Source organism: Halichoerus grypus, chromosome 4 (genome assembly GCF_964656455.1).
Source record: "Halichoerus grypus chromosome 4, mHalGry1.hap1.1, whole genome shotgun sequence".
In the NCBI taxonomy this organism is placed as follows: Eukaryota; Metazoa; Chordata; class Mammalia; order Carnivora; family Phocidae; genus Halichoerus; species Halichoerus grypus.
The window spans coordinates 122,436,343-122,463,719 of NC_135715.1; the positions used below are offsets into that span (position 1 = coordinate 122,436,343).

Here is a 27,377-nt window from a genome sequence, read left to right on the forward strand (position 1 = left end):
CATTTGAGCAGAGACATGAAGGAGTAAGAATTAGCTACAAGAGTGTTCTCAGAAGAAACAGTCTGTTTGAAGAGCCAGTGGAGGCAAGAGAAATACTGGGGCCCTTTAGGAACCGGTAGAGTGTAGTAGTCCAAAGAGGAGTGGGATGTGCAGGAGTCAGGTGGGAAGTAAAAGATAAAGTACAGTCTGACCATGGTCATCTCATAAGCAATATTATGGCATCTGAACTTGATCAGAAGTGTGAAGATAAACCACTGAAGGGTTTTTGGTATCAGAATCACATGACTGGATGTGTTTGCATTGCAGGCAAGGATGAAATAGAAGTTACAACCTTAATTCTGGTGAGAGATAATAGTGGGCTGATCAGGATAGCAACAGGGATCAATATTCAAAAGGTAAATTCATGGGATTTACTAAGCCTTTGACTCTGGGAATAGGAAGTGAGAGAGGGAGGAGTCACATGACTGGGCAGTGGAGTGAGTAGTGGTGTCATTTACCCAAAAGGAAACCGTGGAGGAAGAACAGATTAGAAGGGGTGATGAATAACTCGATCTGGGGCATGGAGAATTTGAAGTGCCAGAGAGACATCCATGTGGCAAAGCCAGGAGACAGTTGGTTAAACACTATAGGTAAGGAGGAGAATATGGAGAGGAACTAATACTACCAAGTGAGTATTTTAATCCAGGTATTGTTATTTCCCTTGATTCTGATAACAACCATGTGGGAGTGTTCAGAGAGGTAAGTAACCTGCTTAAGATCAGAGAGACAGGAAGTGTAAGGTAGAAATTTCAATATAGATCTTCTTATTCTAGTTCAAAGTAAAAGACATGTGGTACTATTTTCCACTCAAAAAAAAAATCACAATGCTGGGTGATACTCTTTGGATTTGGAAAGCAGCAAAATCAGCATTTGAGAATGCCTCTCTAGTCAGTTTAGTGGGTGACCTGAAAAGCTAGTTTTGAAAAGGGGCCAGAGAAAAAGAAAGCTGTCCAGCTGTCCAGCTGATCCACAGTGCAGACAGCAATGCCACTTGGCCCTATGACACCATGGATTCACTGATGTATTCTGGATGATCAGAGTGTTCCATAGAGCTTGTCTAGTAGAGACCTTCAGGATTCAACAGCACACTCAGGCCTTCTTTGAAAGTTGTGATTTTTCTTTTAAGGACTAGCTCTTGGTTTAATAAGGGACCCTGATAATTATTATAACTATCATTTGTCAAGCAGCCACAATGTGGTAGGCATTGTGGTAAGTGTTTCCATGTTTTAACTTATTTATTTCTCATAAAAATCCATATGAGATAGGTATTATTTTTTAATCTACCTTTTATAGACAAGGGTGGTATCAACTGGACTTTTGACTTTAAGACAGCAGGTGACAATGAGAATCTAGCTACTCATAATGAGCTGGATGTTATCTGAGCCACCTGGCCATAAAGCTGGGAGTGACTATCAGCACAGACTAATGAAATGAAAGTAGATTGAGCTTGAGAATGAGCATGACTGGAAGACACAGGTAATTTGTCTGAACAGGTGGCTCATCGTCCACACTGACATCCCTCAACCCACACATATGGCCCAAAGGGCATTCCCAATAACTAGTTGACTGAAGAAGGAAAAAATGAGCCAGATTTATAGCCAGGTCTACACACACACTGGCCCCAACCAAAAGTAGACAGCTATGGTGGGTGGCTCTGCTCTGAAATCTCCCTAAAACATGGTAATAAAAGGGAAATTTTCCATGTGGGTATAATTTCAAGAGGAATATCTCAATGTTCACTTTACCTGAGGTAAAAGATTAGTGACTGCCACACATTAGGTACTCAAATATTTTTAGGTAAATGAATATATAATGGATTAATAACAATTTGTAGACAGTAGTTAATGCTTGGTCAGCTGATTAGGGACATTGAAGGAATATGATTGGAGGATTCGTGACAGGAAGATTCAGAGATTATGTGGATGGACCTAATGGAACTGGCTCAGATTGTGGGGATAATTTGCAGGTGGTTTTAAAGAATTGGAGAGAAGAGATGATCTGCTATATGTGTGTCAGTCTTCTCCAGCAAATGGGTACTTGTTCAATGGGCTCATGATAAAATTCTCCCAGTGGTGGGAACAAAAGTTATACATTGCTCAGTTACATGAATTTACCCTTATCAAGGCTGATCTGGCTGCTGTCAGTGTGAGCTCTTGACAGGGTAAAATACACCAGGGAAATTAGACAGTGTTAGCTGGTTACAACATTCTGTCACACTCATTCTATCATGGGAAAGGCAAAAAGAATTTGGATTTTCTTTCCCTATATACCATGTGTGCACCATTTGTGCCCTCCTAGTACATCCCACAAGATGATGCTTCTTCTTAAGGAACTCCCTTAACTGTGTAAGAAGTAAGGCAATGGGCCAAAGTCCATATGCTGCTGTCCTTATAAAACAAAGAAATGGCCCATTGAAGACTCAGATACATCATGAGCTGTGAGATAGTATTTTGTGAGGTTGGTGCTATTTTACAGGAGGTGGTTTTGCTCTGAAGTAGTGGCCAATATACTGTGCTGTTTCTCAACACGGCCACATCACGTACAGTGGGAATGGTGCTTTTCACTATTAATCCTAAAGACCCATTTGCAAAATCTTTTTCCCATCCTGAGACTAATCTCTGCTGGTTTTAACTTCTAATACTGCCACCAGGAGGATAACAATGGTTACACTGAATTGGGAGCTGATGCAAATATTTGCCTTTTGGGGTTTATCATACCACTAAGTAAACAGGTAGAAAAGGAGGTTACACTGGTGGAACAGTTGACATCAGGGGGAAATAGGACTGCTGTTACTTAATAGAGGCAGGAAGAAGGAGATGGAATCCAAGGAACTCCTAGGATAACTTCCGGTATTGCATGGCCAATGGTAAAAGTCATCATATACAAGCCAATGTAAGTCACCCCATTGGGTAAAGAACTTCATCCAGCTAAGATGCTGGCTGAAAGCAAAGAGTAAATGTAATGCATAGTAGAAAAGAAAAATCATAAATTTGAATTGTGATCTTGACCGTTTACTGAAGGTGTTCATCATCTGCCACACACACACATGCACACACATATATACATACACATAATATGTATAAATATAGATCTTCCTCGACTTATGATGGGGTTACATCTCAATAAACCCATCATAAGTTGAAAATATTATCATTTGAAAATGTATCTAATACACCTAACCTACCAAACATCATAGCTTCACCTCGTCTACCTTAAATGTGCTCAAAACACTTGCATTAGACTACAGTTGAGCAAAATTATCTAACACAAAGCCTATTTTATAATAAGGTGTAGGAATAGCTCATGTAATTTATTAAATATTGTACTAAGAGAGAAAAAAAGGAATGGGAATAAGTGTACCGGTTCTGTACGCTCGTGCGGTGCCCGGAAGCTGCAGCTCACCACCACTGCCAGCACCAGGAGAGAGGATCCCACTGCAGATCACTAGCCCAGGAAAAGATCCCAGATCCAAAATTCATTTTATAGATATATACTAATTTATGTCTGCTTTCTTCACCTCTCTCGTCCTTACAATTTTACATAAGACATGTTTATTGGTAGTAAACTAAAACTTGGTCCGTAGGTCATGGAATATTGGGATGGATCATAACAGAACCAGAGGACAATAAGGCAAAAAGATATCAGTTAGAGTTATATCTATTAATCACTTTGAGTGTTAGGTAGAAGGAAATTTTTTGGCGCTGTAGAATGAAGAGTCTATTGATTTTGCCAACTACACTTGTGAACAGTAAGAGACATTCTTTTTACTGTTCTTTCCTTTTGTTTTCTCAGCTTCTGAGCCTCCTTCCTTCTTTTGAAGAAATCTCCCCTATAAAGTGATGTCAGATACCTGCTTTCCCACCTTTGCAGCTAACTCATGAGCATTTGACCTGACGTCAGCCCAGTGGGTGCTTCCCTTGGAAGCCAGTGATACAAAGAAGCAGGGCCTGTGGAGACACTGTGAAGGCTACCAGCAGAGCAGCGAGGCATGGGTATGAATAAAGGCAGAACTGCCGACTGGGATGTCGGGACTCCGGAGATGGCAGAAGAGAAGGTGCAAGCTGTGGCATCTAATGGTCAGTGGCTGGACTTGCTGGGATGATTCTGTGCAGGCAGTTGGAGTACAGCCTTGACTCTTCTTATCTTCTCAGCCTCTGTTATTCCCAACCATTTTCTAAGCCCAGTTTCTGCAAAGGATTCCAAAAGCTACCCTAATATAACATATTTTTTATTGCAAAATTCAAGCAGAAATGATTTCTGTTGTTTGCAAACTAGAATCCTAGTTAATACAAGGAGGCTGGGCTAGATGCTTTCCAAGATTCCGCCCAGCTCTAAAATTACATTACTCTATAAAACTCATATTAAAATACATAAAGTAAGAAAATAACCTAGATTGTAAACATGTTTCTTTCACTAAGTAATTACTATTTAATATCATCTGATAGCTCTGTGCGTGTGTGTGTGCCTTACAGGAGTAGTTCCAAGCAAAGGAAGAAAGGATAAACAAGTGCTTGAAGCTATATTGTACCCACCACAGTGGTGGTATTTTGTGAAAGTTACCATTATATTTCTCCCAGGCCATGGCTTTATACATCCTTCATTTAACCATGCTTGCTAAGTTTCCACCTACCTAGTCCTGCAGCTTTAGAAAATCCTCCTAGAGTTTATGCCTAATAGGTCACTATTTCATTACCTGAAAGTGCTTAGTAAAACTCCCTAGCTAAGGAGTTAGTGATAAAAACCTCAGTAACCTAAAGAGTGGTTGCCCCCACTTCACTCACAAATACTGTGTGGGGCATTGGAGGACCCAGCATCTCTTTGCTGCAGAAAGGACACAGCAAATCACTTGCCTCTACATATTGGTACAAATGTTGAATGGGAGAAAGGCAATGCTGTTTCAAAACAACCCAATGCCCAGTAAGAAACTTTTGAATATCTGTAGCATTAATTATGGACCAAGATAAAAGTCTGTGTTCCTGGGGGGAGAGAATATGAGATAAGTGATCCTTTTTTTTTTTAATATTTTATTTATTTATTTATTTGACACAGCAAGAAAGGAAACACAAGCAGGGGGAGTGAGAGAGGGAGAAGTAGGCTTCCCGCCGAGCAGGGAGCCCCATGAGGGCCTCGATCCCAGGACCTGAGCCAAAGGCAGACGCTTAACCAACTGAGCCACCCAGGCGTCCCTGAGATAAGTGATTCTTGAGAAGACCGCAGCATCTAGCTATTATTCTATTTGAAATGGTAGCATCTGTGGTCACTTCATTGACACATACATACGAAGGACAAATAATGCTGGGTACTAAAGGGAAGCAATAATGCATATTTTGTAAAAAAATATATTATAAAGGGGTTCTGAATATTGCCCTCTCCCAAACACATATCTGTTGACATTCCATTTTACGTCCTAAACATGTAACTCTAACAGACAGATCAATATGGCATATGGTAGAAATCCAGGAGCTTTTTAATGAGCAAAAATTTCTAAAATCAAAAATCAAAGTTGTAAACAACAAATTAAAGCAACCCAAAGTACTAAACAAAAGGCACTCTCTGATTGCTGTGGTTTGGTAAGGATCATACATCTGAAGCTGGGCTTGACGATCAGGAGATAAATCGTCATCCAAGACCTCTACAATGACCCTTAGCTGAGCCATCTCTGCCCAGCTGGTGCTCCGTCTGCCCACTGGCACAAGCTTGCTTGTTTATTTTCACATTAAAATTACTGTACATTGCTTTGTTCGTAAACTTCTTAGCCTCCCTCTGTCAACTATGCTTGCTCAGCTAAGATTCATTCAAGGACTATTACAATTAAGTCCAAATAATCTGTGTATTCATGCCCCAAAGTATGAAAATACACACACACACACACACACAAACACACATGTATATACATGTCATAGTTATGTTATACTGATGAGCAGGTTCTCAGTATTATTATTTTTAGACAAAATTACCTCTATGGGTTGGAAAATGGCATGTTGGCTACCAGTGGGGTCTATTTCAGTCTTTTAAATTCTAATTTGTGAAACATTTCTAATATCCTTTAAAAGACAAAACAGTCTTACTAAGAACTATATTTGTTTAATGCTTCACAGTGATCCTTGGTTGACATCATTTGGCACATCCACTTGGAATGGGGATTTGGTTGACAGAGATTTAATGAACAAGAGCATTCCACTAATTTTGGGAAATCTCTTGCTGAGAAGCAAAAACATAACAAATGTTTGTAAAGTTTCTGTTGAAGTCACCCTAATAAACATACTCTTTAAAAATCACAGATTAGACTGTGAACCCACTTTAAATGCCCTTAATGTCTTCCAATACAACATGTTGAATTTTGCATATTGTTAAGAAAAGACATGGAAAATAGAGAGAAACATCTGGTTTTACTACTTAGAAAATGCAATAATTGTCAATTCCCTGCTGTTGGCAAGCACCCCAAAACATACACTAGATTTACAAAGCCAATTTAGTGTTAGGAAGGCAGCTGGCTCTAGTTTCTTCCTTCCCAAATGGTCATCACCATCTTAAACTTCAAATGTGTACTGTTTTGCAACATAGAAAAACTCCCTTCTTTCGGAAACAATAACTAAAAACTAGTGTTTGTTACTACACAAGGCATTGCTTTCTCCATTAAACACATACCCATGTACGTGTATGCACACACATACACACCTGCTTAGAGAGGAACATGCAAGATTTTTGCTTGCAGAGGATTCTTGAATTGATAAACTCCTCCATGAATATAAAGTTTCACCTCCATGACTTCCCTATTTCAATATGAGGGAATACCATCGGAAGAAAAAAATTCAGAGGCACTTCTACAAAAAGTGGGATCTTCTCAAGACCCCAATGAAAGATTTGGGTCCATACTTCAGAAAGTATAAAAAGAAGTCTAGTATACTAGACCTCAAACTTCACTGCACTTTAGAATCCCCTGAAGATTTTCAAAAACTGTTGGGACAAAATCCCATTGCCACAGATTCTGATTTAATTGGTTTGGGGCCTGGCCTAGGCATCAGGACTTTCAAATACTCTCCAGGTGATTCTGTTGTAGCAAAGAATGCAACCGGTGCTCTAGTATTACACTAGCATTGACCAATGAAGGTCTTATATCTTTACCTTCCATCTGTTGGTCATGCCAGCTTCATTCAGTCTTCTGGTTAAGAAATGTTATCCAGAGGAGCTACTTAGCCAAGGAAGTCTGCTTTAGAAATCTTTAAATTATCCTCCAGAGCATACAGTTAAAAATTTAAATATGTTAAAGTTATTACAAAGGAGGTAAGTGGGAAAGGGAGGCTTTTTATTAAATTACAAGGAAAAACAATGAATATAAATAAGTGGAATGTCACATTTACATCCGTCCTTGTAAAAATAATAATTGGCAAATACAGAAAAAGGAGAGTATACGTTAGCTGCACTTCATAGAGATGAACTTCAGAGAAGTTAGAGACTGAACATTTTAACAAGCATTTACAAAATGCCATAATGACAAGAGGAGAGAGAACCTGATTCATGGAAAGATGATTTAATTTCTGCTTATTTACTCTGCAACTTTCAACGGTAATGGGAAGCAATGATGCTTTCTACTCCTCCTTGTGCATATCTAACATAAAGAATGCTCCGTAAAGGGGCACCTGGCTGGCTCAGTCAGAAGAGCATACAAGTCTTGATTTCAGGGTTTTGAGTTCGAGTCCCACCTTGGGTGTAGAGATTACTTAAAAAACTGTATCTTAGGGCTGCCTGGGTTGCTCAGTCAGTTAAGTGTCTGGCTCTTGATTTCGGCTCAGGTCATGATCTCGGGGTGGTAAGATTCACACCCCGCTGCGCTTCTAAGTGTGCTTCTAAGTGTGGAACCTGCTTAAGATTCTCCCTCTCCCTCTGCCTCTCCCCATGCTCACTCACGCACTCTCTTTCTCTCTCTCTCTAAAATAAATAAATACATCTTTTAAAAAAAGCCAATTCCACCTGTCACTTTTTACATCTTTAAGTGTGGCTATGAGAAAATTTTAAATTATATGTGTGATTTGCATATTATTTCTATTGGATAGTACTGCCTTGTACCCTGGGGAGGTAGAAGGATGAGATGAAATTGCATAGGGAAATGAGGACACTGAAGGCTGTCAGAGCCTGTAGGCTCACCAGTCATTCCATCCTTCCATTGAAGGAGGTTTCCTGACCTCCAGCAGAGACTGGAGTTGGTATTTTACTGCCCTAAACAGATAGAGATAATCCAAGATGAGATCATTTTGAAATGCAAGTGCTTGAGATACTTTTAATTTGAAAAGTTTTCATCTTTCTTTATTATCCTGCAGGAAGGGGTCTCATAAAGAAGCTGAGATCAGTTATTATTCTTCACACATTTGGGAGTGGTGTGAGTAAATATTTGACCTCAGTACAAAGTCTTTAATAGAATTGATATCATACTTTTATATAAATTTTGAACCCTGCTTGGTTAATCATCCTGCATACATTAATCTCTCACCAACAGGAAAAAATATATATTGCCCTAGCAAAACAGATTGAAAAAGTAATGCTGAAATAGAATACTATTTGGCAATAAAAAAGAAAAAAAACAATACATGCTATAACGTGGATGAGCCTCAAAACATTATGCTAAGAACCCAGATGCATTACATTTATATAAAATGTCCAGAAAAGGCAAATCTATTGAGACAGAAAGAGATTAGTTGTCATTTGGAGCTGGGAGTAGGATCGGGAATTAATGGAAATGGGCATGAGAGATCTTTCTGAGATGATATAACATTTACATCATGATGTAAAACTGGACTGTAGCAATGGTTGTACAACTATAAATTTACTAAAAATCATATAATTGTACATTGAAAACAAGAGAGTTCGTAATATATAAGTTGTTCTTCAATAAAGAGGTTTTTTTTTAATGTTTAAAGTAGCAAGGTCAGTAGCTTCCCATAAAGCATTCTAAATTTTTGCACATTGTTATGGAAAGATGTGGAACATATACAAGTAGAAAATATTGGAAACTATAAGTAACCTTGCCTTTGGCAAATACCCTAATATCGACCAATTTATTGTTAGGACATTAAAAATGAAATGTAAACTATTTAGATAATGAAACCTGATCTCAAAACTTGTAGAATGCAGCCAAAGATACACAGAAAAAAAAGGAACCTATAGCCAAATAAATTTATTAGAAAATAAAAGAGCTTGAAAACAAACTAAAGCTTTTAACCTAAGAGGATAGAAATAGCTCAATAATATTCAGGACCATGCTTCTTTCTCGGTCTTCCCTCAAACTCCACTCCCAATGAAACAAGTCATCATGTTTCACCTAATCTAAATACTTGATGAACATTTATCACCTCTGCATCCCCAATGCCACTTCCTAGTTCATACGCTTTTCCTCACACAGCTACTAAAGAAAATTTATTTTTTTAATAATTTTTTTATTATGTTATGTTAGTCACCATACAGTACATCATTAGTTTTTGATGTAGTGTTCCATCATTCATTGTTTGCATATAACACCCAGTGCTCCATGCAATACATGCCCCCCTTAATACCCATCACTGGGATCACCCATCCCCCCACCCCCTCCCCTCTAAAACCCTCAGTCTGATTCCTGGAGTCCATAGTCTTTCAGGGTCCATCTCCCCCTCTGATTTTCCCCCCTTCATTTTTCACTTGCTTCTCCTAATGTCCTCCATGCTATTCCTTATGTTCCACAAATAAGTGAAACCATATGATAATTGTCTTTCTCTGTTTGACTTATTTCACTTAGCATACTAAAGAAAATTTAGAATCAGCTTCTTGGTCGTCAATTTCTATTTATTCCAAAATAATTTCCAAGCCTTCACCAGAAAAAAAAAAAAACAACTATGAAATCTTCTACAGAAGCTGAGAGAAGACTTGAACTGGAGAGCTATTCCAGAAGGATGATCCTAGATTGGAGATTAAATTTGGTATGTATGTCAGCATTCTGTAACAAAACTTCAATGCAAACAATCAACAGGATTTTTTCAAAGTGAAATTTGACATAAGAATAAGATTTTTGAAAAGAATAATGAGTGAACACTTGCTCTATCAGATAGCAAAACAGATTAATTAAAACAGCACAGTATCGATGTAGAAATATAAATATAAATCAGTTTTTATTTAATCAAGAGTCCATATGGATATGAAAGTATAATTAGAAGTATAATATATAATAAAGGTGGCATTTCAACTCAGTGGGTTAGGATGAATCATTAAATAATTGGTGTTGAGAGAGTTGGCTATCAATTTAGACCAAAAAATGAAAGACACTTAGCTCATACCATTCCTGGAAATAAATTCCAGATGGCTAAATTTTAGAAGAAATGTGGATAATATATACTATTTAAAAAGAATTAGGTACATCTATTTGCAGGGGTGCCATGTATCATTTTGAAGTTTGTGCTTTGCAAAGGTGATGCTGGCCCAGGAGTATAAATAGGGAATGACATCCAGCTTTGTCACTGCTTGTCAAGCTGACTGCCATGGTTCAGAAGGGGGTCTTTTCCTAATTTGTCTCTTCAGGTAGGGAATCTATGTACTTTGCCACCAGAATAGAGCACCTTTTCTAATTGGCACAAAAACCTTATCTTATAGCAGTAACCAATAAATAGTAGTTAATAGTAAATAGGTAATTTGTAGATACATAAATGCTTTTTTAAACACAAATGTTTGCTATAAACTGAACCTGTCCCTCTAAAATTCGTATGTTGAAGTCCTAACCCCCAATGTGATGGTGTTTGGAGATGAGGCCTTTGGGAAATAATTAAGTTTAGATGAGGTCATGCGGGTGGGTCCTCAGGATGGGATTAGTGTCCTTATAAGAAGAGACACCAGAGAGCTACTGTCTCTCTCCCCACCTATGGGCACAGAGCAAGAAAGCACTTGTCTATAAGCCAGAAAGAGTTCTCCCCAGAAACTCACCATGCTGGCACCTTGATCTTGGACTTCCAGTCTCCAGAACTGTGAGAAAATAAATTTCTGTTGTTTAAGCCACCAGTCTATGGTACTTCGTTTGTTATGGCAGCTAGAGCTAATACAATAGTATTGTGTTATAAAATGTATTGGGGTGTTTTTTTTTGTTTTTGTTTTTGTTCCTAAACTAATTTTTTGTATAGGTACATAGAAAGAGTATGTATGCATATGTATCAATAGACAACTGATAACAGAAAGGACTTCTAGAGAAGACATTGTATGAGAGTAGTGATCAAGGGACACTTCTGCTTTAACCTCATGTTTTGTTTTTAATAAAAATGTCCTCATTATTACATGTTTTATCTAAAATATTAAATGCTTAAATATTTTGATAAAATATTGTTAGAAGGTATCTTATGTTTTAAAAATTCAATTGATAGTAATCACTTATATTTAATGTGTGCTACATTCAATACTTCTTTAATCCTTACAACACTCCTACGAAGTAGACACTAGATAATGTCTTTATTGTACAGACAAAGAAATTTAAGCACAGGGAAGTTGAATAACGTACCCAAAAGCCACAAAGCTATAAAGAATAGAGCCAGGATTCTAATGTCAACAACCTGATTAAAGAACCTTCCCTCTTAACTTCTCTAGCATGTTCAAAAAGAGAATAGGGCTTAGAAAATTAGGAGGTTAGTGGAAACTTTGACAGAAACAATTTCAATAAAATAAAATCACTCTTAACTATATGAAACAAACTGAGGGTTGCTAGAGGGGAAGTGGGTGGGAGGATGGGGTAACTGGGTGATGGGCATTAAGGAGGGCACTTGATGGAATGAGCACTGGGTGTTATATGCAATGGATGAATCACTAAATTCTACCTCTGAAACCAATAATACACTATATGTTAATTAAATTTAATTTAGGTAAAAAATTTTAAAAATGAGGGTGAAATACAGATTATAACTGAGAAGGAAAACATAATAAATAAAATGAATCGCTATATCTTTTTATGTTGAACCACATGAAACTGCCAATACTTAACTATTTCTGACCTGCAGAAATGGAATTTTCTTATGGTTTGACCTAATATATCTGCTAATTTATGAATATTGTTTTCAAGAAACTTAGAATTAAAAAATAGAAGAAAATAAACAAGAGAAAAATTTAAACCCTCAAGGCCACGTGTGTGTGTTTTTAACAGATCTGGATGCTGTTTCAAGCTTTTATTTTGATATTAAAAAAATGTGCCTCCAGTTAAAAAATTAAATATGAGATTTGTGAACTGTATTTCAGTAGTAGAGAAAAAGCAATTAGCCAAATTTCTTAGTGTCAGGGTGGTTATAAAAGGACACAACTTCTGGTTCTTGCCAGAAGCAAAAGCTACCAGCAGTTTTTACATGTTGAACTCCAACTCCCTAAGTCACAGAATGAGGACAATGCTTTCATCTACAACATTATCTGAAATTTTCTGGGAACTATTTCTTGATACATTATATTATCCTGATATTTTAATGACCTTCCTCACTGATTTCCCATTGGCATGCAAGTACTGGACTCATAATTATCCAAATCTACAACATTTCACATGAGTTTAACATACAGATCATAGACCCCTAAAAGTTGATAGCTCACTTAGCCCTCAGAAGCTGTCCAGTTCAATTTTACAAAGAACAAAGCAGAGCCTCATAGAGGTTAAATGAATGGTTTTGGCCAATTCATACACTATTCTAAGAAGATTTAAGGCTAAAACCTTGGTCCCCTGGTTCCTAGTCCTTAGTACTCTTTTTGCTATATGTGATACGCCTATTTTTTCCTGTTATGTAATGCAGATTAATCTGGTTTTCCTTTTCTTCTTTTCAACTGGAGTTCTGAGTCAGCTAATCTTGATAATTATTGGAACAGGAAGCTAAAGACCGAAATGGCTCTGTAATCAAAGAAACTCCCTGGCTATGAGGGGAGATTCTATTAGAAGCATGTCTGCTATATGCTGGGACCTCACATCTGTTCTGTTTTTCCCACTCCCTTTAATTCCTGTGGCTCTCTCTTGTTTCCCCAGCATAGCTTCAGACTATCCAAGCAGCCTTTGACCTCCACCATTGTCTTGCTCTTTAGTGGGATTTTTGTCTCTGACCCATGGCATGACCTATCTGCTGGTTTCCACTTTATCTTGGTTTGTGCTTATTTGGCTGGTTTCTCACTGGCTGTTTCACCTCTTAGCCTAGAGCCTTGGCTTTGCTGTATTCTCAGTTTTCTCCATAATAGATTAAAGTGAACTCTAAAATCCTGAGATACCTAGAAAATGATGTAAATTTCATCCAGAAAATCCTTAGGAATTGCCTGGCATTTATGTGGAACTCCAGATTTACTCTGAAACCTTGGTGACTGGAGTTTGAGATAACTGTCCCATCCTTACAAAGGAAGCTTCCTAGATAACAGTGAACCTCGTTGTATAAAATGGTTATATCTTCCAAGGTTATATATAAGTCTAAGGGGTAATTTTTATTTTGTATTTTTTTTTTAAGATTTATTTATTTAGAGAGAGAGAGAAAGAGAGGGTGGGGAAGGGTCAGAGGGAGAGAGAATATCCAAGCAGATTCCTGCTGAGTGTGGATCCCAACTCAGGGCTCGATCTCACAAACCATGAGATCAGGACCTGAGCCAAAACCAAGAGTTGGAGGTTCAACTGACTGAGTCACTCAGGCACCCCTAAAGGGTAATTTTTAAATAGACTTAATTTTTAAAGCAGTTTTATGTTCACAGCAAAACTGAGCAGAAAGTACAGAGTTCCAGGCAACTTTATTTTTTTAAATTGACTAACAGTAAACTTATTGTGACTTCTGTTATGAAACAAAAGAGCTATTCTTAATTTATCTCGTGAAAATCTACTCAGAAGCTAGCTAAACTAGATAACTATGCCAGTTACCAATTTGTTGTCTGACACAATGTTAAGCTATGTCAGAAAAGGGTTCTGGAAAGATGCTGAAGGAGGAAGGGGCCTTCTTTCCTGGTTCCAGTGTTTACCCCTTCTTGCTCCAACCATATGGCTGCCTGCTGCATGTGTGGGGAACTCCCAGTGGCACCTGTGCGCATGGAGTTCCAATGGCACCCAATGGTCAGTTTCCCATCAAATTTCAGAGGCACTCCCATGGTCAGATTCTCACTGAGTTTTGTGAGCATCCCAATGGTTGACTTCCAGCTTTGGCCTCCTACACTCACGCAGGGCATTTCCTGCTTGCCCAGTGACTGTGAACTAGTTCTGGTTGAGCCCATCTAAGAACTTCTCCACCATGCAGTGGGCCACAACCATGCCTTCTACAATAAGGTCTGAGTCCTAAACTTGGAGCCGGGGGGTGGGGGTGGGGGCTTCCATATTTGTTTCTTCTATGGGAAACTTCCTTCAGCCCTGGGGTTTTCTTTAAAGTTCTCTTTATCTCTTTATATAACAGAGGTGTTCTATTAGAATTAATAATTCTTTATCTTAAACTTTCCCTATTCAGATTACTGTGTTGTCTCTGTCTCCTCACTGACACTGATTGATATGGTAAACTTGGAAAAGTAATTTTAATTTCTCAGGATACTCATTCATAAAATGAGGACACTGAGTTAGTTGATCTCAAATGTCCTTTTCAGCTCTTAAATTACACCATTCCAAGAAATCCTCTGTGTTTTCCTACATAGGGTGCATTCTAAGTATACTAAAATGAATCACATACGCTGTATAATTGTGCATTGTCTTCCCCAGCCACAATCATAGTAAATGGGTCTCCCTTCTTATCGGAATAATGGTTTCCTCCTTCTATGTCAACATATTAAGTCACAGCAGCAGCCAGGATCATTTCATGCATACAGTGGGCAATCAAATACTATGAAATCATCTGTGAGGGTTTTAACTAGGAAGCTATCTAAGGAACTAAATGGCAAACTAGAGATTTGTGTATGAATATGAGAGACGGAAATACATAAGTATCATTTTATCTGTTTGTGAATATAAATACTGTAAGAACACATTAAGTATAGAAAAATGCTCCCTCTGATACTGTTTACTCTAACCACCTCCATGACTATGCAATTTAGGATTTTTCTTTTACCTTTCTCTGTCTTTCACTGATTGTTCAGCCATTAATTTCTTCAGTTCTTCCAGACGCTGAAGATCTCTCATTTCCATTTCTTGCCACTTCTGCTCTTTTTTAGCCCAGTATTTTCTTATCTATAGTATAAATGATACATAAAATTTAAATTAACAACAGATATGTCAAAATGAGGAGAAAAGTTATAACAACATATCCACTGGTTCATATGTTTAAATTTAAATGGCACTTTATCTTTTTCATTTCTTAGATCTGCCTACAGTATATTGACAACAGAAAAAAAAAATAAATGAAAACATGAAGGTACAAGTCCTAAGAAACTGCATGGTTTAACAATGCTGAAGTGGAAATGTAACTTATGCTGAGATCTAAAGTTTAAATCTATGGCTAAAATAATCGACTTTCAGGGAACCACAATAGAAGCATGTTATTGTCTCTAAAGTATATGATCTCTCTGTTACTCAAGAATATTTTTATCCCCTTATGATAATGCAGTCTTTAACAAATATCATTAAACCTATTTTTACTTTAACAGCATGAGTTTATTTATGCTAATGGACAGCAGGATGTTGAAAGCTTTATGCTCTGGGGAAGTGGCAGGAGATAGGTGGGAGGAAGGAGGAGAAGAAAAAATTAGCAGGGTTCTGATATATAGTAGTTCTGACTTATGTGGTAAAATAAAGGACAAATTTATCAAGCTCGAAAAGGTGAGAGCATTCTTAGTAGGCCTGTTTTACTTCCCTTCTCTGGAAATGGAGCCAGACTGAGAAAACTGAAAGTACTCATATGGATTTTCAGAGGGATGAAACCATTATTCAGGGTTCTCCTAGTTCCCCAGGTGGGGCAATTGAAGTTAATGTTTATTTGACAGAGGCCCCTTCAACCACTCTGGCTTGCCATGTTGCGTGTGACTCAAGAGACTGGATCTTGCTGGAAAAAGTAGAGTACCTCAGTGGTGAATGATAGTGAGTGACTGCCAGCAGAAGGTCTGTTGTGGAAGGCAGGTTAGCCACACCCCTCTTTTGAGAAGTGAATATGAAAAGCTAAATGGTTTCCAGACTTCCCCTAGCAAACATAGTCTCTCACCCCTGGGAGAACTAAAAGGAGCATCCCAAGCAACATGGCCACAGCCATAGCAACTCTGCTGCAGAGCCTACAACACCAGCAGCCACAATGGAGATGTCCACTCAATGAGTAGTGAATAACTGGATGAGCTCAAGGTATAACGATTTCACTCTAGAGATCATTGAGATTTGAATTTGGGGAGAACAGAGATGAAGTTAGAAAGGTAGCAGCACCAAAGATGGAGAGTGAAAGAGAGGGTAGGAGAGGCAGAGAAAGAAAACACTGACAAGGTGTGTTTCAGAGTCTTAACTGAGAAATTCCAGGGCATTCTATCAGTGCCAGATATGACAATGTTAACAATGATTATATCCTCTCCCTCTGGGGTTTAAGTGGTCTTTATTTTATGCTTTATACTTTTCTGTGTTACCTTATGTTTTGCAATGAATATGTATTTCTTTCATGATCAGAGAAAATAAAGCTACTTCAAAACTAAATTTTAAAAAAGAACAGATATTGGATTAAAGAGCATTTTCCCCTGGGCTCCAACAGACCAGTGTTCGCTTATGCTCCGTGTTGGCCTTGGAGGGAAGTCAGTGGTTCTTTTGTCGACAATCCCTTGACTACAAGCAGACCAACCCCAGGTTGCTGGTGTCCTTGGATTGCAGACACTATTTGGTGCACTAGCCTCTGCAGGCTCTAGAATTAAGTCACACCTGAGGCTTTTGGCATCTCGGGATCAATTATTTCCATTCCCAACACTCTGGTATCCTCAGACATTACTACAGTGTGAGCCTCTCTCTCCTCTCCCTCCCTCATTCTCTTAGGTGAGCATGATTTATTCTTTTTCAGTGCTTTCTACTGGACTCTCTGAAACCCCTGTGTCATCACACATAAAATCCTCTACCTCTTCAACCTTCAGACCACTACATCATTGTTTTGACTGGAATTCTCTTGAGTAAAGGATGATTATCTTCAATGCCCCATGTGCCAGGAAGCTGGGGAATGGTTTGGGCATTTTCCTCCTTGTTAACAGCTACTTTTACGCCACAATGATAATCCTCTCATGTACAATGTCTTCTTCCTTCGATGTTAACTGTATCTGTATCACTTTCTAGTCCTTATGACTGGCATGTATGGATTTCCAGGTCATTCCCAAATACTCATCAAGAATTCAGATAGGTGGGTCACAGCCACACAGGACTTGTTGTCCAAAACAACCCTTTCTACTTTCCTACACAGCTTCAGCATCTGCCTGAATGCCCCTCCAACCTACTAATTTCATAGTTTTATGACTTCCTCCATTCCAGGGAGCTACCTCTTCCCCCAGGATTCTATTATCATCAAGGACATTTCAGTTCCAATCTGAAATCTTCAATTATAGCCATCAGTTCTATGACCAGAAACTACCCACTTCTTTTCTATCATCCTGTGTTCTGATTGTATACTTTTATTCTTCTAGTAGAGCCTTCATCACAAGGCTTTGCTAATTAATATGCTTCTTTCTCTCCCCCACTAGACTTCAGAAACGCGATTTGTTTATTTTGGCACTTCCAACATCAACTAAAGGGTCTAGACCATAGTATATACCTAATAAACATTTGATTGATGAATGAATTACACAATTATAGAAACTTGCACCAAATTTATGGTTTCAACTGAATCTTCATTGACAACCAGCATTCCTTTTATGAATTCCTGGTTAATGCCTCTTAATTTCTCATGGCTATATTCCAAAGCCTGTTCACTATGTTAAGCTCCGTAACTACCTTTCCTTCTTCACTTTTATCAGGAAAAAATGGAAGCTCTAAATGATACCTTCCTTGATGCCTTGCCCCTCAGAAGAAGAGATGTCTTTCCTTTGTACAAGATTTATCCCTCTCAGGCTCCAGATCCTACTCCCCAATTCCATCTTCTCCATAACCTTACTCCATCATCTACCCCTCTACCTCTTGTACCTTCAATCTCTTGGTCTGTGCTGCTTCCTTCTCCTTACATGGAAATATGTACAAATCTCACACATTTACAAAATTTAAAATAACTTTCTTTAGATTCCCAAGACTGTCCCTTCATTGTTCCCTTTTCAGTCAAACATCTTAGAATACTTACTCTTCTTCAATTTCACATTTCCTAATTTATTCCTCATCCATGACATTCCTACCTCTTCCTTCCTTCCAAATTCACTACTCTCACCAGTGACATATAAATGAGCAAACTAAATGATCCTTTTCAATCTTTATTTTACATAATGTCTCTGTGCATTTAATTCTGTCAACCCTTATCTATAGTCTTAAGATATTACTGACTTTGGCACTCATTTGTTCAACAAATATTTATTGAACACATGCTTTAAGCCAGATACTGTGCTGTGTACTTGGGATATGATGCTAAAGAGAAATAAGACCTCTGCTTCATAGAGCTGGGACTTCTAGAAAGAGAGAGAGAAAGAGAATAAACACGTAAATGAATGAACAGAATATTACATGTGAAGTTCTAAGAAGGAAATAATTATAGTAATGATTTAGAAAAATTTGGGTAGAATTTTTATTAGAAGGCATATTTTTGTAATGACATTTGAATCAAAACTTGAAAGATGATTGTGAGACAATCACTGTGAGACAATGAGGGTGATCACTGCAGGAATGGGAGCTCTAGGTGCAACAGCATTGAGTGGGAAAGACCTTGTGCATTTTCAGGACTGGGAAGAAGCCAGTGCAGCTCAGCATGTGGTGTGAGTTAAGAATGGAGGTGAGATTAAGAAGCTAGCTGGGGGCTATGTGATTAGACGAGGATTTAAATTCTAGAAACAAGGAAGAGCTATTGAAGAATTTAAAGCAGGGAATGACATGATCTGACTTACATTTTTAAGAGGTAGTTCTGGATATTGGGTGAAGAATGGATAGTAGAGGAGCAAAGGAGAAACAAAGAGACCAGATAGAAGAATAAGGCAAAAATGATCACTTGGACCAGGAAATGAAGGGAAGTGTTCAGATTTGAGATGGCTTTTGAGTGGAGCCAGACTGCTCACTAAGGGATTAGATATGAAGTTTGAAGAAAATGGGAATCAAGGATGATTCCTAGATTTTTGCTAGAGCCACCAGTTGAATGATGGTACCAATAACTGAGATGGAAGATTGGAAGAATAACAGGTTTGGGAAAGAAAGACAATCAGGAGCTGAGCATTGAACATTAAACAGTTGACATGACTATAAGACCTTGAAGTGAAGATTCCAAATAAACGTATGGAGGGTACAGATGGGAGACTCAAGGATTGATTCAGGGCTGGAGATCTAAATTAAGGAAATATCCACTTAAAATGGTGTTTGATGCCACAGGACTAGATGAGATTTCTAGGGTGAGAGCATAAATAGAAGAAAATGGCCATGTACTTTCATTCCTATCTTCCTTTTGCAAAGTTTCTTAACTAGAATGACATCCTTTCCCTCTTCTACCTGTCAGTTTTACTCTACCCTTATTCTCAGAACAAAGGCCATCTCCTACTTGAATCATCCTCTGAACCCTCCAGGAAAAAATCTTAGCTCCATCCTTGGCACACCAATGACACTTGGTGAAAGTTTATTACTCTCCATTTCGTCCTGCCTTGAGGTCCTTGATTCTTTTTCATGAGGCTCTCCCACTGGATTGTTACTGATATATTTAGGCATTTATTACATGCCCGGCGTGGTCTGCCCTGCCTGTAGTCTGCTAAATCCCCCCTACCCATTCTTTAAGACTCAGTTTTAGCATTGCTTTCTCAGCTTTCCTCCTTCTCCCTCTCCTCCAGACATAGATGTACCTTCTAAGGCACTATTTATGTATCCTTAGCATAGCATTTTCCATATTGGTCGGCATTATTCTTCTTTGTATTATAGTACCTTGTATCATGTCTGACACAGGGCTTAGTTGATCATCATTAGGTGAGTGGAAGCTTCTTCTGGTCTCTGGCCCGAGAATAACAAAGCTGTGGATGGGAACAAGGCCAGCAGTTTTATTTGCAGGATGGTAAAGTCTGAACTAAGCACTTCCCTAAGGACAGTTCCATTCACTTTTTGACATTAGGAGCAGGAAGTTTGTGTCTAGAATTATTTGCTTTGAAAACCTCAAACTAAAGTTAAAGCTAAGGATATTTAGTTAGCCCTTTGGGACATTTGTCGAGACACAGATTTCAAACATCCTGTTTTTTACTTTTTGAGTGATTCTTATAACATTCCAATGATAGGGAAATCAGAAAGTAAGTTCAAGTGATAAGAGTTGAATTCAAAGTTTGTTCCTTGACTTTCACAGATGAAGTTTCTAGAAAAAGCTTGCTTTTCTGAAAAACAAAACAGGACTTAATTCCCCCCATCTCCTCTTATTATCTCAGATTCATATTGGATGTTTCCCTTTCATAGTCCTACAGTTTGCTCATTTTGGTGAAGTTAAGCCAGTAGAAGTGTAAATAAACCAAAGAAACTATTCTGTAAAATAATGCTATGCTAACTTTTCAAAGAGTTTGAGATCATTTTTATATCCCATCTTACCTTTCCAATCTTCCAAACAATACGTTTCCTATTAAAAACTCCACTAGGAAACAATGTTTATAGCATTAGAGTACCTCAAAGTTTAATTTTAAAAAACTTGGACTAATACTACACAACCATTAAATTATATTTTTTCACTCCTTCAGTCCAATAATTATTATAATTCAGCATGAAATAAGAATTTCTTGTTTACATGTAGAAAGCAAAAAGTTAGGACTAAAGCATTATAGAAGGAAGACAGTTTAGTTTCTGATTTCAAGCAATCTGTGTGACGTTGAATCTTTGAACAAATAAACTTCTATACCTTGCTCCCAGGTTATTATTTCAAAGGCCTTAGTGACTTATTCAGAAGGAGGTCACAATTCTTAACTAGTTACATAAAATATATGAAATAGGAAGTTCAAAATATCCAGTTCCATTACTCATAAGCCATTGAGATAAGGGACTTTTAGTCCATTTTCTAGATTCTAATTTACTTAGCTAATTCTTTGCATCTTACAGATCTTTCTACTTTTGGTCTGGAATATGCACCCTCACAAAATAGTGATATTATTACATGTAAAAGCAGCAGGACCGCTTAAAAGTTTTTTTTTTTACTTTACTTTTTTTCCATTTGCTCCATTTAGATCAGCCTATATCCCATAAAATTGCCACCAATCGAAGTATGACTATTCTTTCCCTACAATCAATTTGATAAGCATCTATATCTCATCACATAATCTTTCACACATTTGTGTGAATTTCTGAAAGGTAAGGAACATGCCTTACACTGTAATATTTATTTGTATCTAGTATTGCATCTTGCAAATGAGAGATACATGATATATCTCTGCTAAATGAATCCAGTGAAACACAATATGGAAAAGCAACATCGCACATAATACTTTTCTTTTTTTTCTTTTTTCTTTTTAATTAACATATAATGTATTATTTGTTTCAGGGATACAGGTCTGTGATTCATCAGTCTTACACAACTCACAGTGTTCACCATAGCGCGTACCCTTCCCAATATCCATCACCCAGCCACCCCATCACTCCCACCCCCCTCCACTCCAGCAACCCTCAGTTTGTTTCCAGAGATTAAGAGTCTCTTATAGTTTGTCTCCCTCTCTGGTTTTGTCAATACTTTTCTTATTTCAACTTATATAAATCCAAAACTACTAATAAAGAAACCAATTAAACAATAATAGACGATAAACAATCAGTGGTCCATTCCACTAAGTCATGTGTGGGGTGGAAGTGCATTTAATCTCAAAAGAGCCTGGGGGTATGGTATTTCTCAAGTCAGATTGTCTATGACAGTCAGATTAAAGATTTTTTCTTCTTTTAAAGATGAACACTTTGTCACCTCTATCCTCAAAACCTATCAGCCAAAATTATCTCTTCTATACTTTAAGGTATAGAGAGCTCTGTGGGCTTCAACCCAGGACCTGGTGAAGCTTCTGAATAAAAATTTGGCCCTAAAAGAATTAGTTTGCATGACATTCTTTATGCAAATATTTGAACACTCTATATGGGTAAGAAATCAAAATAGAAAGTCAAATTTGCAAACATCCTGCCTGGTTATTTGAATAGATCTCCTTTCAGTCCACAGTTCAGACTATTTGTATCCAGCTACTTAACAGTATCCTAAACTTGAACACTTTTGCCACCAATCTCCAACCTGATAAATAAGTACATCCACCACTGGTAAGAGGGTAGATTGTCATACTCTTTCTGAAGAATAAATAAGAAAATCACTAGCAAAAGGCCTCAGGGAATAAGAAACAAAGTTTAAGAATTAATAAGCAGGGAAATATGCAAAGATTTAGGTATCAGTATGTTCATTACAGCCTTAAAATGGTGAAAGGTTGGAAATAATTTAACACTCCAAAATAAGAAAGTGGTTAAATGCAATATTTCACATAATGAGACACTAGTAAACACTAAAAATTATGTGATAGGAAAACAGGGGAAAATATACAAGATTTACTGATAAAATTTTAAAAATAGGTTAAAAATAATATATGCAGTATGATTCTAGTTAAGTTAAATTCCCCATGTATGTTAAAAAAAGAATATAAGGACGCTGCTAATAATTTTCTTTTGGTACTGGTTTAGGAATTGGAGTGACTTTTATTGTATTCTGTGTGCTTGTTTGTATTTTCCAAACTATCTACAATGGACATAAATACTTCACAATTACAAAAGTATGTTTTTTGAAAATCTGACCAAGAAAAATCAATATTTAGAAGGAACATCTAAGGGACATGACTATTATTCATTCCTGAAGTTTCCACACTCTATTTCTATACCAAGTCAGATGACAGGAACATTGTATATCCCTGTATATAACATTTTCACTTCTTATCACCTTGCATGCAGCATCACTTTCACTTTCTAGAGAAAGTTGCACAGGACTATGGTTTAATTTTATATCATAGGCCTTATAAAGGTTGATGCAATATCATATGAGGATTGATTTAGATTCTTCTGTAAAGCAGTTCTACTAAAAATGCTATCCAGGGTGGTTTGCTTCCCTCTCCCCCAGTACACGCTGTCAGCTCCTGATGTGCTAGGATGTTGTCTATTATTAGCAAATAAGAGCTAAATGCTTCCTTTTAACTTTAACCATGTTCAATTACAGCGCCCCTTTTTAGTCTTGGTTTGCTGACATAACTATATTCCCATCCTCTTAATTTTTTGTCTTACATTCTCTTACTAATTTTCTATTTTAATGATTCTTAATAGGAAACAGATGGCATGCTTAAAATTAGAATAAATCAAGAAGAATATAATAAGGGGACAATTGACAAAGGAGGGTTGCAATTCAGGGAAATCATAAGACATCATGCAATAGCTGAGCTGCTTTACCACCCATTGACTAGAGTCAGAGAAAGCTGTGTGAGGAGGGCCACCTCACGGGAGGAGCTGAGAACTTTGGTGGAGGACACAGCTGGTCATCACAACTCTGCAGGGCTAGGAGCTGGGGAAACAACTCTCCCAACATCAGTCTCCTTTCTCATCCCCATCTCTAGTGTTCCATTTTGACTGAATCCAACCAGAAGCCAGAGGGCAAGGGAGTTGTACAAAACAACTGAAAAGAATGGAGAGTATGACACAAAGGGAGGCTGTTCAGCACAATAGTATTAATGCCTCTTATTATAATTTGCTTGGAAGTAGGTGATATCTTTATGCATAAAAAAATAACATGAATCTCTATTAGGTGGTGTTCACTTTGGTCACTTATGAGAGCATTTTTCAGTAGCAGAGCTGTCCACTTGAATTGGCAATAGCTGTTTTCTGCTGTGATGTAGTCTTATGTCCTTAGAACAATGATGAGCCAAGAAAGTGTTCTGAGGTAAACACATTAGTTATCTTCCTCTTAATTGAAATGCCAGGTGGATTAAAAAATAACTGTCATGTCTTCTTTAGACGTAAGGTTTATTTTCAGTATGGGCATTGAAATATTACATAATGATCATGTCATATGTTGATATTGCTAAAATGAATTTGTCTGTAATCTTGTTTAATTTCTCTCTTTTCACTATGCATTAGGAAGGGAGTATATATACCGAGGATGTTGTATTTCACAGCCTGAGGTGTCACAGAGAGTGAAAAGTGAAAAGTAATCAAACCTCAGAGTCATTCAATCATAACTTCTTAGAGCTGAGGTGATTTTAGCAATCATTTAATCCAAACACCTCATTTTACAATTGAGGAGGCAAAATCCCACAGAGCCTGCATAACTTGCCCAAGGTCAGCCACCTTGTTAGGGCCTCCTAGTTTGGCATATTTTCCTCTATACCTCAGCATTAAAGTACAGTTATATACTGCTCGTTCATTATATTCATTCATTCAACCAATATTTGTTGAGTGCCTTCTGCCAGGCACTGGAGATACAACGATGAAAATAGACAAACCCCTCTCTTTTATGGACCTTACATTCTAGAAGAGAAAGAGAAAACAGCCAATAAATAAATAGATGGGTGCCAGGTGGGATTATAAGTGCTAAGAAAAAAATAAAAGTAGGGCAAATGGACAAAATGACAGAAAAAGAGGATGCTATTTTAAGTTTGGTAATTGAGGATGAACTTTCTCTTTGATAACATGATATTGGAGTGGCACCTTGAATGAAGTGAGAGTGAGTTATGCAGACATCTGGAAGAGTAGTCTTCCAGGCAATGGGAACAGCCAATGCAGAAGCCTAAGAGGACATGGGCCAGGGTGTTGGAAGAGGAGGTCGATTGGTACAGCTGGCACAGGATGAGTTAGGGGAAAAGTGGCAGGATATAAGATCCAAGAGATATAGAATGTAGTGTAGGAAGTGACATCTCTGACCGCTTTGTGGAAAATAGCCTGGAGAAGGGAGTAGGAATGCAAAAGGAGGAGGCAGAGAAATTAAGAGATTAAGAAGTTATTATAATAGCTTCAATTTAAAAGGTAGAACCTTTATTTGTGACAAGAGGTGAGGGTATCAGTAGGAGGTGTGCAGGGGAAAAGTAAGAGTCAAAGATAATATCAAGGCTTTTGGCCAGAGCGCTGGGAGAAGAGGTTTCCATTTGTTGAGAAAAAGAAAACTGGGGAAGGAGCAGGTCTGCAGGTAAAAACAAGAACACATTTTGGGTATACTAGATTTGAGGCAATGGGATGTATGAATTTGGAGTTCAGGAGAGAAGCCTAGACCAGAGATGTTAATTGCTTTTTGTCAGCATATAAATGACATCTAAATAATATTGCATTGATTGAGATCACCTAGGAAGTATATATACTTAGAGGACTGAGCCTTCAGGGCACTCCAAGGCCCAGAAGTTAGAATGATGTGGAGGATCCATCCAAGTTTATTGAGAAGGAGAAACCAGTGAGGTAAAAAGAGCAAAGTGAGATAAAAGCAGAGAGAATGGCTTCTTGGGAGCCAAGTATCAAGTTTTCCAAGGAGGAGGTGGTGATCACTTCTGTCTTAATAGTTCAAGTAAAGTGAGGACTGAGAACTGACTCCTGGAATGAGCAACATGGAGATCAATTATGACCTTGGTAAGCACAGCTTTGCTGGAATGGAGGGACAAAATAGCCCATGAGAGAATGAATGGAAAGAAATTGGAGGCAGTGTGTAGACTATAGAATGGTACAATTTCTAAGGGAGGGGGTTTGGGGTCAAGGGAGAGTATTTAAAAAAAAAAATAGAAGTCATAATGGCATATTTGTAGGTTAATAGGAAAGATCTAGAAGAGAAGAGAGAAATGGTGGTGGGAGAGAGATTGGGATGACCTTGAATAGGAGAGAGGGGATAGGGTGCAGTGCATAAATGAATGGGCTGGCTTTAGGAGCACAGATACATCATGCATTGTGAAGGGAAGGTGGGTAACGGGTATGAATTCTGATCGGTTGGTAGATGTGATTCTGGAAGCCTGTGGAGATTCTCTTCTTGTTAAATAAGATACTGATAGGTAAAAAAAAAATCACATCAAAATCATTATTTTCTTTAGTCTACTTAACAAAAGAACAGCACCACGGAAGCAATGAAGGTGGTTTTTTAATCCATTCATAACACCCACTTGACACTTCAATTGTGATCAAACTATAATGGTGTATGTAAGTGATGAATCACCAAATTCTACACCTGAAATTAATATTGTACTGTATGTTAGCTAGCTGGAGTTTAAATAAAAACTTGGGGAAAAAATCTATAATTGTGTGGTTTGTTATAAATTGTTTAGCCATAGTGGTTCATTAACCCAAGGAGAGAAATCCTGAGGGAATCTTAAGACGAGTAAGGAGACTGACACAGTGAAACTGTTTGCACATATAGAACAGCAACAAATACTCCTAGTAAGCAGACTACTAAAGAGTTTTAAAATTATCAGTTTCCTGTCTATTTAGGAATTCTGAGTAAACTAGGACAGGACCAAAGCAATGAAAATGACCCTAAAGCAAATAGTTTAAAACTGAGTTCTCTCAAAATTTATTAATCACAAAATTAACAGCAAACAGCAAACAGCAATCACAATGGTGCACAGCATAGCACAGTGTTTAGAATCATGAACTATGGAGTTAGCCCTCCTGGGTTCAAACTCTGAACCTCTTTATGGCTGTATGACTTTGGGGGAAATTATGTACCTTCTAGGGTCTCAGTTTTTCTTTTATAAAATGAAGATCATATTAGTACCTTGCCCTTAGGGTTGTCAAGAAGATTAAATGAACATAGAACAGTGCTTTGCATGAAGCAAGCACTATATAGATGTCTATTAAATAAATCAAATCACCATGAATAACCAAGACCTAGACAGAAAATATAGCCAAAAATTGATACCTGGAGTTAATTTAAAAATATTTTTAAAACTGCCTATTGAAAAATCTCTTCCAGAGAAATATACAGCTGGCTCTTGATGATCCAGGCTGCTTTTTTTTTTTTCCCCTCTCCATCTGATTTTTTCCTAAAACTGTGTCCTGACAAAGAGTAGGAAGATTCTATCATCAAGTTTTTGTTTTTGTTTTACTTTTTAAAGAGAAGTTCTAGTAGAAAATTTCACTTTTTTCCCCAGTTTTATTGAGAAATAATTGGCATACATCCTTGTATAAGTTTAAGGCATACAGTATGATGGTTTGATTTACATATATTGTAAGATGATTACCATAATAGGTTCAACTAACATTCAATTTCTCATATAGATAGAATAAAAAGAAAAGAAAGAAGAAAGAAAGTTATCTTACAACTGGAAGTTTGTACCTTTTGACAATCTTCCTCTAA

The 27,377-nt window shown here is 37.6% G+C and overlaps 1 protein-coding gene across 2 annotated transcripts in view; it reads right to left on the bottom strand.

Moving 5' to 3' along the window:
* The window catches only part of CCDC148 (coiled-coil domain containing 148), a 286,442-nt gene that overhangs the window by 97,611 nt on the left and 161,454 nt on the right, over positions 1 to 27,377 (bottom strand). For both annotated transcript variants that reach the window (XR_013447145.1, XM_078070835.1), the window contains exon 12: positions 15,069 to 15,187. Coding sequence is in view for 1 of the 2 variants with exons in the window: in XM_078070835.1 (XP_077926961.1) it covers positions 15,069 to 15,187 (119 nt within the window). In the remaining variant the exon portion in view is untranslated. The remainder of the gene's footprint in view (positions 1 to 15,068; positions 15,188 to 27,377) is intronic.